Genomic DNA, 13,502 nt, shown 5'->3' with positions numbered 1-13,502 from the left:
AGTAAAAGAAGTAGGATATAAATATCATATTGAGTATTTTTTTTTTTTTTTTTAAAGAGACCATTCCTCTGATTTTTTGTTTGTTTGCATACCCTTTGTGGGTAAGAGGAAATAAGTGCCTCAAATTTTAATCACAGTGTTTCCTGGCTATATAACAGTTTGCTCCAGAATTTGAGCAGAAAATCAGAAATTAGAATTTTGTTTTTTATTTTCCATAGTTTTAAAAAGTTTGTAACTGTGAAATGGGATAAAGGACTACCAGTCTAAAAAATCAGTTTCTAATTAAGGTACTGGTACACTGAATTCAGTACTAAAATATAGTTGATCCTTAAACAACATAAAGGTTAGGGGCACCAATCCTCTGAGCAGTTGAAAATCCACCTGTAACTTTATAGCCACCCCTCCCTTCTGCATCTGTGGTTATGCAACCAACCATGGTTAGTCTACAACTACAGTACCCATTTATTGAAAGAAATTTGTCTATAAGTGGACACAAAATTCAAAGCTGTGTTGTTTAAGGGCCAACTGTACTTATATTTTGTAAGGAAAAAGATGTGTGACAGTTCAATATATGAATAACAGATACAATAAAGAGTCATACTAACTTGGAGGATCCAGAGTTTATTTAGGAGATATCATTCAGACCACAGTTCATGAAAAAGCTAAGTAGGTTTTAGTGGTCTAGAACCCAAGCTCAATAAAGACAGGTGGTGCCAAAATAACTACAAGAAACAAAGGCGTTATTGCTAAAAAAAAGATAGTGAAAAGTGCTTTATGGAAGTTCCCATTGTGGCTCAGTGGTAATGAGCTCAACATGAGGATGTGGGTTCAATCCCTGGCCTTGCTCAGTTAAGGATCTGGTGTTGCCTTGTGCTGTGGTGTAGGCTGCAGTTGCATGGGCTTGGATCTCGTGTTGCTGCGGCTGTGCTACAGGCCAGAAACTGTAGCTCCAATTCGATCCCTAGCCTGGAAATTTCCATATCCCTCAGGGTATGGCCCTAAAAAGCCAAAAAAAAAAAAAAAGTGCCTTATATGATTCTGCAAAATTTAATGTCCACACAGGCAAGAGTTAAAGATATACAGATTACTATAGTTGCTGAATGAGATAAGTTTTAAGGAAAAGCTATTAATCCCTATAGAATATCATCATATGCATTCTGAAGGCTGCTAGTGTGTTAAGGGTTTAGCTGTTTTATGTTTCTAGAGTAATAATTATAGGACTCAGCTCTTCAAACAATGTTAAAGATGAAAAAACATCCTTTGTATTAAAACCTCATTCATTAAAAACTCTTTTGCTTACAAACTTTATTGTATTTGCTTTATAATAAGAGATTATGGTAGAAATATTAGAAAATAAAGAAAAGCAAAACAAAAATAACTATTATCCTAAGAATAACCACTGTGGACATTTGGTATATATTCTTCAAGGCTTCTTATGTGTTTCTGTGTGTGTATATGCGTATGTATGTATCTATATATCTCATAAATACCCATCTTCACACCTGTCTATCTATCTACCACTTAAAAGCAAACCCCATTAATTTTTTTTTTCTTTTTTGGCCACTCCCATGGCATGTGGAAGTTCCCTGGCCAGGGATGGAATCTAAGCCAGAGCTGTGACCTGTGCCACAGCTCCAGCAATACTGGATCCTTAAGCCACTGTGCCAGGCTAGGGTTGAACCTGTGCCTCTGCCAAGACACGTCGGACCACTAACCCACTGCGCCATAGTGGGAACTCCCTTGTCAATTCTTGATGGTAGACTTTCACATATTGGAAATGTCTTTTTTCAAGGCATAATGAAAAATGAAAACAAAGGAAATTTCTTGGTGGAATGAAATTTTACAATTTGCTAGAAAATTATGCTAGATCTAGATCTTATTTTTGGGAGTTGAAAGTGGTGAGACAGTGTGTTTTTTAGAGGCAATTAATGCGCTACTGGCATTTGCTCAAAGAAGGAGGACTGAGACTATGATGAAGAAAACATCCTCTTGGCTTTTCTTAACATCTCCTATATTCAAGATTGGACTCTCTCTAGCCACATTCTAAAGGCAAGAGAGGACACTAGGCAGAGAAGCAAAGACCACAAAAATAATGGGGCACAATATAGGTAGAAGAAGATGGGGTTGGCATGGAGGCAGTTCTATGTGGCATTCCTGGAGAATTAGTCTTCTAGCTTTTTGCTGAAGGGATGAAGGGCCAACCACCAACAGCAACCACCAACAGAGTGAGCCTTCTCAGCATGAAGAAGCGGTTTTTGAAGGGGCCTGCCTTGGCAGACTTTGTGCATGCCTAGCTACACATAAAAGTCTCTCCAGTGGTCTCCATGTCTCCTGTCCTGCCCTGGGTCCAGTCTACCCTCCATACTATAGCCAGGTTGGAGGGATCTTCCCAAACTGCAAGTGAGATCATATCATCTCTTTCTTTTGATGATTTTCCACTGCTTTTAGGGTAAAGCTAAACTTCTTAATATGGCTCAAAAATATCTTGTGTGAACTGGCTCCTGTTTACCTCTCTAGCCTCATCTTTTTCTTTTAGTTTAAGTTCCAGTCATACTTAGTATCTTTTAGTTCTTTGCAAAGAGGTCAGAGACTTCTAATATATTGTTCCTTTTGTCTAGTCATGTATCTCCTATTCAACCCTCAAAGCTCAGCTGAGAAGTCATTTCCTCAGGGAGGCCTTCCCAGATTCTTATGCCATGTTAGGTCCTACTGTTTGTACATTTACATACTTTCCTAAGCCTAACCCGTCATAATGCTCACTCCCTTTTATTGGTGTTACTTGTTTAACTGCCTCTTTTTCCTGTTGGCTCAGAGAGGAGAGGGATGTTTCTACCTTGTTTACCACCAAATACAGTGATTAGGATATGGGAGGTTCTTTATGATTATTTGCTAGGAGGGAAGAAAGAGGAATGCAGGAATAAGGGTGATTCTTAACATCTTTGGTAGTATATTCACTACCACAGCTGCTATTCAGAGGACTTTGTAACTCCATGAAAAAAAGTTAAAATGCCATTTTTCTTAATTTCATTTGATATGCCAATTTCTTTGGAAAATTATGCATAAGTTAATTCTCTGTAATTACAATTTCCTATACTGAATTCTTGTTTAATTTTCCCTATGATTATTTTCACACTAAGCACTGATGCATGATCTTCTTTACCAGTGATTAGGTGTCATTTATAATATAGTTTCTGATTAGATTAACAGGCTTGGGCTTTTTAATTCACTTTTATTTTGCCTGTTTATGTATATGCCTAAAAAAGCATGTTCTCATATATATACATAGCAGCACCAAATATAAGTAATCTTGGATTGCCCCCTGGCATTTCAGTACAAAAGGCTGCTCAAGAGATTCATTTTATCAAATGCTAAGTGTTACATGGCACGTACGGTTGACTCTCAAATTGTTGAGCTAGCTTCCTACCTTTTTTTATTCTTTTTTGTTTGTTTGTTTGTTTGTCTTTTTAGGGCCACCTCTGTGGCAGATAGAAGTTCCCAGGCCAGGGGTCAAAAAAGAGCTGCAGCTGCCAGCCTACACCACAGCCACAGCAATGCAGGATCCAAGCCATGTCTGCGACCTACACCACAGCTCCCAGCAATGCCAGATCCTTAACCCACTGAGTGATGCCAGGAATCAAACCCACGTCCTCATGGATACTAGCTGGGTTTGTTAACTGCTGAGCCACGGGGAGGACTCCCTCTTTTTTTTTTTTTTTTTTTTTTTGTCTTTTTGCTATTTCTTTGGGCCGCTCCCGCAGCATATGGAGGTTCCCAGGCTAGGGGTCTAATCGGAGCTGTAGCCACCAGCCTATGCCAGAGCCACAGCAACGTGGCATCCGAGCCGCGTCTGAAACCTACACCACAGCTCATGGCAACGCCGGATCGTTAACCCACTGAGCAAGGGCAGGGACCGAACCCGCAACCTCATGGTTCCTAGTCGGATTCGTTAACCACTGCGCCACGACGGGAACTCCTCTTTTTTATTCTTGATTTCTGACAATCTTCTTATATTACTACTTAAAGATTCAGAAATTAGTTTCAGTAAGCAGAGTTTTACAGTACTATTTATGGTAGAAGTCAACTAGCAGGCCAAGTGCCTTTTTTTTTTTTTACAGGCAGTGTACAATTTCAAGTGCAGCTGGCTGGGCAGCATGTGAGATGCTGATCCAGAAGAGATCCCTTCATCATTATAATCACCACCTCTCCATCTCATAATATTCACTGAGTTAAAAGTTCTACCTAAGGAGTTCCTTTGTGGCACAGTGGGTTAAGGATCTGGCATTGTCATGGCTGTGGCTTTGGTCATTGCTGTGGTGTGAGTTTGATCCCTGGCCCAGGAATTTCTGCATGCCAAGGGCGTGGCCAAAAAAACTATCTAAATATCTGATAATATGTGGCTTTACCAGGTTCCTGTATTTGATAAGGGAGTACCAGGTTGAAACCTGAAAGTTTTAGGCTTTATGCCTATGATGTCTGGAAAGAACTCTATCATCTGGATCTTTGCATGAATGGCCAGCGTTCTTTTACCTCACCCTATATAAATACCTTTTTCATTTTTAAAAGGTAATGTTTCCCCTCATGTATAATCAAATGTGGCTTCATTAGCAACACGTGAAGATAATTAAAAGGCAATGCATTGCATATGGATTTTGGTTTATGAAATTACCTGGTCTTCCCGGGAAGTTCCCTTCTTTGCCTGCTGCTTCCTCAAAGCTTCATACTTTTGCTTTTCTCTTCTGTATTCGGCAATAGCACCATCTGGGGCAGCCATTTCCTCTGAAGAATAATAGTGTGTTCTTAGGATAAACAGTAACAGAACTCTGTGGATTCATACTAACATCTATGAGTGTCTATCACTGAAGAGGAGGTCAGAAACTGGGATTGGTTTTCCTCCATTAAAAAAATAAAAAAACACACAAACCAGTAAATCCCACAAGCTCCACATGATTTCCTAGATTAGAAAGTGACTGATGGTATAAAAAATGCTGAATAGGATGTGGAGAAAAGGGAACCCTCTTACCTGTTGATGGGAATGTGAACTGGTATAACAACCATGGAAAACGATATGGAGTGTCCTGAGAAAACTAAAATATAGAACTACCATATGATTCAGCAATTCCACTCTTGGGCATCAATCTGGACAAAACTATAATTCAAAAAGATATATACACCCCTATCTTCATGGTAGCACACTAGCCAAGGCATGGAAGCAACTTGAAATATCCACTGACAGATGAATATATTAAGAAGATGTGGTACATGTATACAATGGAATACTACTCAACCATAAAAAAGAATGAAATAATGCCATTTGCAGCAACACGGGTGCAACTAGAGATTCTCATACTAAGTGAAGTCAGTCAGAAAGAGAAAGACAAATACCCTATGATATCATTTAAATGTGGAATCTAAAATATGACACAAATAAACCTATCTACAAAACAGAAACAGACTCACAGACAGAGTAGACTCGTGGTTGCCAAGAGGGAGAGGGGAGAGAGTGGGATGGACTGGGAGTTTGGGATTATAGATGTAAACTATTACATTTAGAATGGATAAGCAATGAGGTTCTACCATACAGCACAGGGAACTATATCCAGCATCTTGAGAGAGACCATGATAGAAGATAATATAAGAAAGTGACTGAAGTTAAGTTATCAACCAATTTTATAAACATCTTTATTATATACTGTACTGTCGTAATTGTTCTCACTTGTACTTATTTTACCATAAAATCACATATCTCACTTTTAAAATAAATAATATATACCTAAAAATTAGCAATACCATTTTACATTATTCCCTTGCCTTATAATCTTTCAATATTGGTTTATTTTCCAATTATGTGTGATTTTTACTTCCCAATTAAATAATAACAAAACCTTCAATTTAATGGCATCATAAAATATAAATATATCTAACAAAAAATCAGTTTGAACAGGTACCCAGAAGCAGACTTTTTACCAAGTGAGAAATTAGAAAAAAAATCTATGGATTTGATCCTGCAATAATTCCACACAAAGATTATTTAATATCTGGGTTCACAGAATACAGTTTTCCCTCAAAAAAATAAAGTACTAACATTTTACGATACCTTACATTTATACATATTAATGAAAATTTGTGACTTAAAGAACAACCTATCTCTTCTTATCTTTCACTGGCAAATCAAGATAAGCCAGTTGTAATCAATAATACCAGTGATCTTTCTACTCAAGCCTTGCTTTGTTGTTTGCCTCTTTATTACCTAGTTTTAGGAACATAATTAATGTATTATCACACAGCCATTTTGTTCAACAGATTTGGTTAAAAATAAGTGTGAACTAAGAACAAGTAGTCTTTTTATGGTTACCTAATATCACAATCTTGATGTTGGTTAAAAGGTACAAAGTTTCAGTTATGTGGGATATATAAGTTCTGGAGCTCTCATGTACAACATGATGACTATAGTTAATACTGTATTATATACTTAAATCTGCTGAAAAAGTTAATCAGCACACACATATAAATTATAACTATGTAGGTGATGGATACTTAGCTAGATTGTGAGATTGTGCTTATCATTTCAAAATGGTTTCTCTAGTTCTTGGTCTTCTGAGATTTTTAATTGTATGATTTTAGGAGTCTTTCTTCTCCTCCTATTTTTATTTCTACAAAATGAACAGGTAAGCACCTTGAGAACAACTGTGAGGTCAGCTGGTCTTTAAGTATATACATCTGTGATACCAGCATTAAGTTTGCTAAGGTTCCATCTGGACTTCATGGAAACTGTAACCCAAACACTTAACTTCTACATAGTACACACAGCCAAATGCAATGACATCTGCTGCACCAACCTAACTGTGTGAAAAATATGGTCAACTCTTCTATTTCCTCACTGGGTATATCATATCAGTATAAAGTACATCTTTTTATAATGTGATCAAACTATAAATGTTCACAACACATTTTTCATGTTTTTATTTCTCAACAGTATAAGTAATTTCCTTAGCTTTGTATTTCAGTTTATTAATTCTCTGTTTTGTTGTATCTAATCAGTTTTTAAGATAGAAACTGAGTCATTGATTTTAATAATTATATTTAAAAATTCTAGATATTCTATTTGGTTCTTTTTCAAATTCACTTGGTTTTTTTGATAGCCTTAGTTTTTTATGATGATATTTATATGTTTAAAACCTCTTTATTTAAAACATTTGTTATGTTTTATCTTTCAGATTATTCTTGAAGATCCTTCTGTTATGTTTTCTGACTCTCTCCCTATAGTGGTCATTTCTCTATGTATTTTCTAATTTTTGATTGTGAGTATACCTACAGCTAGAGCTGTAGCTCCATCATGGTCCGTAGGAATCCTTGGCACCCAGGGTTGTGTAAAGGTTCCTACAGAGAGCTTTTGCATTTGTTTATACCAGAAAATTAATGTGCTCTATTAGTGCACAGCCATTTTTTTCCCAAGTTAATTTATTGGCTTAGAATTCCTGTACCATATAGGTAGTGTGCATTAAGACTTTATAGCCATGCCTGGTAGAGGTTTAGAGTTTTGATTTTTTATAAGCTTTTTTTTCCCTTCCACATATAGTTCAGAAACATGACCATCTTCTTTGTGGCCTTCTTGACCAGGTTGACAGTTTTTCTAGTTTCTACCTCTCATGTCCAAGACTATATCTTTGTCCCAGTGTGAGATTAAAACCCCAGCTTCTAGCTATTAGAGTCTACATCTGGTTCCAGTATCCCCCTGGGCAACTATAGTGTGAGCTTGCCCACTTAATGCTCTGGTTATGCCTCCCCTTTATTTCTGGTATATAGGAATTTTCTTTTCTTTCTTTCTTACCTTCTCTTTCTCTCTCTTTCTCTCTCTCTCTCACCTTACCTCTGTCTCTTTCAAGCTTAGCTAAGTATTTAAATTAGGCTGGATCATATTTTATCCAGCATTTCCATATATTTGGAGAAGAAGGAAGTTCTGTCTTAACTCAGTCCATGTTGCCAGGACAGGAAGTAACACATTCATTTCTCATGTGCTTGAATCCCTCTTGAACAAACCAAAACTGAATAAGTGACTGAATGATTTTAGTGACATAAAACTAACTAATAAAATATAAAAGGAGTTTGAAAAAAATCAGTTTCTTTGTACAATGTGCTCTACTACTTTTCTTAAAAATCTCAATATATGCTGGATAATTCATAAATAATGATGCAGTATGATAACTATTTGTCAGTAACTGAAATTTCTATAAAATATATGCAAAATAAATGGGATTGAAAGTGGGCTAAAAAAGCCAGGATATTTACTAAATACTGCATGTTAGGCACCATGCTAAGGTTCTTTGACTACACATGAAGAAAGTATCTATAAACCTATTTTACATTTAAGGAAACTGGAGAGGACCACAATTAGAATATACTAAAGTTCAAACATGAATTCAACTCTCTATGAAACTAAAATCCCACACTGCACACTACTGTCTTCAAATAAAACTTCAGTTGAGAAAATAAAATTTAGTTAAGTGTTCATCTTATGCCTGGCACTTGAAGAAGTGCTATGAACACTATCAAAAACATATATGATACAGGCTTTTCATTCTAGAAAATAATTTAAAGGATAAAATGGACATGTAGAAACAGGAATTCAAGCTACTGATTATAAGCATTACGTTGCTGATTCTTGGGTAGAATACTAGTCACCTAGAAGGTTTAAAGCTTACCTATGTTATGGCACTAGAATAAAAAAAATTAAAATAACAGTGATCTCTGAGATAAAATTAGGTAATATGAAAGAGTTTGAGGATGAGAATGTCTAACCATCACTTTTCTACTAGAGCACCATAACTTCGCTAGTATCCACATGTGGATTAGTTGCAGAACCTGGGCTAAAACTTGTGTTCTGACCCTTAGTTTAGGTGATGTTCTGTAGTAAGACTAAAGGTTAAATACTACACGTTTCCCCCTGTGTGTTGTAAAAGATGCCTCTAACCCTTCCCTAAGAGCTAGTCAGAAACATAATCCTTGCTCCACTTGATTCTCTTCATTACAAACCTTTTTGTTCTGAGCATAAAGGGGAGATGACTACACATTTACTGGTGACTTTAGCTAATGAACCAATAGTATTCGTCTACAAATCTCATTTTATAGATAAAAGGGCTTATACCCTCTACTTTCTCAGTACTGGAGCTCAAGTAGCTAAAAACCTCCAAGTAGCTGCACAGGAGTTCCTGTTGAGGCTCAGCAGTAATGAACACGACTAGGATCCATGAGGATGTGGTTCAATCTCTAGCCTTGCTGAGTAGTTTAAGGATCCAGCATTGCCTTGAGCTGTAGTGTAGGTCATAGACGCAGCTCGGATCCTGCGTTACTGTGGCTGTGGTGTAGGCTGGCAGATGTGGCTCGGATTCAACCCCTAGTCTGAGAACCTCCATATGCTGCATGTGCAGCCCTAAAAAGACCAAAAAAACAAAAAAACAAAAATTCAAGTAGCCACATATTCATTCCTTTTTAAAAAAGTTAAGTGATTATTATGTATCAGAAACTGAGTATAAAAGATTTTAAATAGCTTTAGATCCACTATTAAGGAAATTTTTGAAAAATTCCCATAATAAATACAAACATATAAATAAAGGTGATATGTTAATGATAATATTAACATTTGAAAACAAAAGGGGTTGGCTTTAATGGACATAGAAAAATATCAAAGCTATTGGCATCTAGTTATATTTCATCATACTTTCTGGAAGCTACAAAGCATGTTTTTATCAAATTTTTTTTTTTTTGTCTATTTTGCTATTTCTTTGGGCCGCTCCCCTGGCATATTGAGGTTCCCAGGCTAGGGGTCGAATCAGAGCTGTAGCCACTGGCCTACACCAGAGCCACAGCAACGAGGGATCTGAGCCGCGTCTGCAACCTACACCACAGCTCACAGCAACGCCGGATCGTTAACCCACTGAGCAAGGGCAGGGACCGAACCCGCAACCTCATGGTTCCTAGTCGGATTCGTTAACCACTGCGCCACGACGGGAACTCCTATCAAATTTTATATATAACAGATCTTAAATTAATCCCAGGAAAAGTACCAGACTTGAAAATATGTAACATAATAGCTAACATTTCGAGTATTCACCATGTGCCAGATACTAGTACCTTGAGTTGCATATTTAATTCTCATAATCGACAACCTTGAGAAAGGCATATTATTAACCCCATTTTGCTGATAAGGAAACCAGGGCAGTAAGAGGTTAAATAACTTATCTCAGGGATTACGAACATGGGAATAAAAAAATACAGTGTAGCTCTGAAATACAAGCTCTTAAGCAGCTTGGTTATTTCTTCTTCATGTCTGAAACACAAGAAAACTTAGAAGGAATTATTCCAATTTGACATGAAAAGGAATCAGGATACCATACTGTATGTGTCCTGATGAAATAAAGTCCTACCAAAAAAGTCTTGAATTCCTTCCAGATCATAATAAATGGGAAGTGCAGCATACCAAACAGCAGGTTAATGAAGATAATTTCCACCTAGAAAGAATCCTTTATGGGAGTTCCCGTCATGGCTCAGGGGTCAAGAATCTGACTAGCATCCATGAGGATGTAGATTCTATCCCTTGCCTTACTCAGTGGGTTAAGGATCCTGTGTTGCTGTGGCTTGGTGAGGGCAGCAGCTGCAGCTCTGATTCAACCCCTAGCCAAGGAACCCCCATATGCTGTGGATGTGGCCCTAAAAAAGCAAAAAAAAAAAAAAAAACAAAAAAAACCAAAAAAGTTAAAAAAATAAAACCTCTTTAAAAAAAGGAATCTTTTATGGATTTTCCTCATTCTCCTTAATTAATCATATATTTCCCTCATTTGAATTTTTAAACACTTTGTAGCACCTAAACACACTAGATCATAACTGCCTCTTTGTATTGCCCCCCTTGTCTACAAACTCACATGGCAGGAACAGTGCCCTATTTGTGAGCACTTGTGTATAGTATGTACTCAATAAATACTAGCTGAATGGACAAATGAACAGACTGAACACTTTTAGATCTTAAATTACCACAGTGTCCATGGTTGTCTTATTGATCTTGCTGGATGGTAAGGCTCCTCGCATACAAATTCTTTTTTAATAGATAGCTGCCTAATTTAGTTGAGTTGTCTTTTTTTTTTTTTTCTGTCTTTTAGGGCAGCACCCGCAGCAATATGGATGTTCCCAGGCTAGGGGTTTAATTGGAGCTATAGCTGCCAGTCTATGCCACAGCCACAGCCACAGCAATGCCAGATCTGAGCTGCATCTGCGACTTACACTACACCTCACAGCAATGCCGTATCCTTAAACCACTGAGCGAGGCCAGGGATAGAATGAACCCGCAACCTCATGGTTCCTAGTCGGATTCATTTCTGCTGCGCCACAATGGGAACTCCTAATTAAGTTGAGTTGTAAGGCACCAATTTATTTCTGACACATTAAATAGAAGCAAAGAAATCTTTCCACAGAAAAGAAAATCATGGACTTGGAGAATAGACTGTGGTTGCCAAGTGGGAGGGGGAGGGAGTGGGAGGGACTGGAACTTTGGGGTAAATGGATGCAGAATGTTGCCTTTGGGATGGATTGACGACGGAATCCTGCTGTGTAGCATTGGGAACTCTGTCTAGTCACTTATGATGGAACATGTAATGTCACAAAAAGGAATGTATACATATAAGTGTAACTGGGTCACCACGCTGTACAATAGAAAAAAAATATACACATAAATAAAAGATAAAAAATAAAAAATTAAAAAAAAATCAAACAAGGAGCTCTTTAAAAAAAAAAAATGAAGAGGAGCAGAAGTTAACTTGAAGACAGTACCCCGATTAAGGCCCTAGAACCCTGAGTTTTCTGGTTAGAATCCCTATAAAAGCTGCAGCTATTCACTTAGGCTCCCTGAGGAGCTACTGGGGAAAACTATATATCCTCTACCCTAGTCAAAAAATCTGTTTTGATTTGTTTTATCAAGAAAATCCACTGTAGGAGTTCCCGTCATGGCTCAGCAGTTAACGAACCCAACTAACATCCATGAGGATGCGAGTTCAGATCCCTGGTCTCAATCAGTGGGTCAAGGATCTGGTGTTGCCATGAACTGTGGTGTAGGTCACAGACTCGGCTCGGATCTGGCGTTGCTGTGGCTCTGGGGTAGGCCAGCAGTTACAGCTCCAATTAGACTCCTAGACTGGGAACCTCCAAATGCCCAGGGTATGGCCCTAAAAAGACAAAAAGACAAAAAAGAAAAAAGAAAAAATCCACTATAGAAATGATAACAGTGGGATTATTTTGTGACATTAAAATGAAAGCCTACATGTAATATATTCACAATTATAATCCATAATATCTACTGAGTGACCAGAGGTTGAATCTGTACTAATTTTGTTTTAAAGATAACTGAAAATGCCTAGTTGATATCTTTAAAAAGCAAATAAGAAGAAAATTGGTTTCTCTACTCAATGAAACTGCTAAAATAAAGACATTCACAATAAAGAGATTATTTAATAAACATATCCATATGCACATTTATGAAGATTAGGCAGAAATTTAGGCAAAGACTGGGCTAAAAGTTTAATTGTTTTCTGTACCATGAGTTAAAGTAAGAAATCTATCATTAATTAATTTCATTTGACCAGTTTTTACTTTTAGCATATTTTAAATTCTACAAATCAAACAATGCTGGCTCCATCTGGTGGTCAAAATAAGACTATAGTGTCATGAAAATTAGGCAAAAGTGGTTAAATAATTTAGGGACTACATGAAATAGGTTTAAACACTGAACACTGAACACAGAAGTATGCTTCAACACTGACTATTAAGTGGAATTATCTACATTTACACAGATTTTTTTTTTTTCTTTCTCTGTTCATCCTAGCCTAAGCTCTTCAGGTTATTTTGAGGCTAAAAGTATTTCTCAAAATAAAGCAATAAAGAATATTTTCTTTTGTGGATGTTTTTTATTAGCTGATTTGAGGTATGTAAAGGTAATAATACAGTTGAGTTTATCCACATTTTCAGACTGAATTACATTTTAGAATATAAACCAAAAAAATGCTGATTTTCAGTTGTATTTTCCATCAAATACTTCAAAAAGGGGCTGGTTAGTGGATATATGAATTCTCATCTAGGGGGTCCTGTATATTCATATTCTGCTGGCTGCTTAATCTTAATTTTTAAATTTAGTACAAAAGTAATATGTCCAGACTCACAAGACAAAATATTATTACTAAGAAGTTCTTAGACAGTAATAACTTGCTTGTAGTACAGTTCAAAAACACTGAGGTTCAGAGAGGTTAAATGATTATGCTAAACTGGGGATATCAGAAACCAGATTTTCTGACAATCCAATGTTGTTTGTTCTCTATATATACTGCTATGGGTACTTTCTCTTTGTAGCACATAATCATTGCAGATATATTTCATTACAACCTAATAATCACTTTGAAATTATTTACAGTTGTCCCTCTGTATATGTGGGAAATTGGTTCTAGGCCCACCAATGCCTACACTAA

The 13,502-nt window shown here is 36.8% G+C and overlaps 1 protein-coding gene across 3 annotated transcripts in view; it reads right to left on the bottom strand.

Moving 5' to 3' along the window:
- Window positions 1-13,502, bottom strand: part of CWC27 (CWC27 spliceosome associated protein homolog) — a 247,180-nt gene that overhangs the window by 66,572 nt on the left and 167,106 nt on the right. For all 3 annotated transcript variants that reach the window (XM_021076544.1, XM_021076543.1, NM_001243923.1), the window contains 1 exon segment: window positions 4,667-4,776. In XM_021076544.1, the coding sequence (XP_020932203.1) occupies window positions 4,667-4,776 (110 nt within the window).

Source organism: Sus scrofa, chromosome 16 (genome assembly GCF_000003025.6).
Source record: "Sus scrofa isolate TJ Tabasco breed Duroc chromosome 16, Sscrofa11.1, whole genome shotgun sequence".
In the NCBI taxonomy this organism is placed as follows: Eukaryota; Metazoa; Chordata; class Mammalia; order Artiodactyla; family Suidae; genus Sus; species Sus scrofa.
The sequence above is the reverse complement of the archived record's forward strand: the minus strand, read 5'-3'. Positions and strand labels throughout refer to the sequence as shown.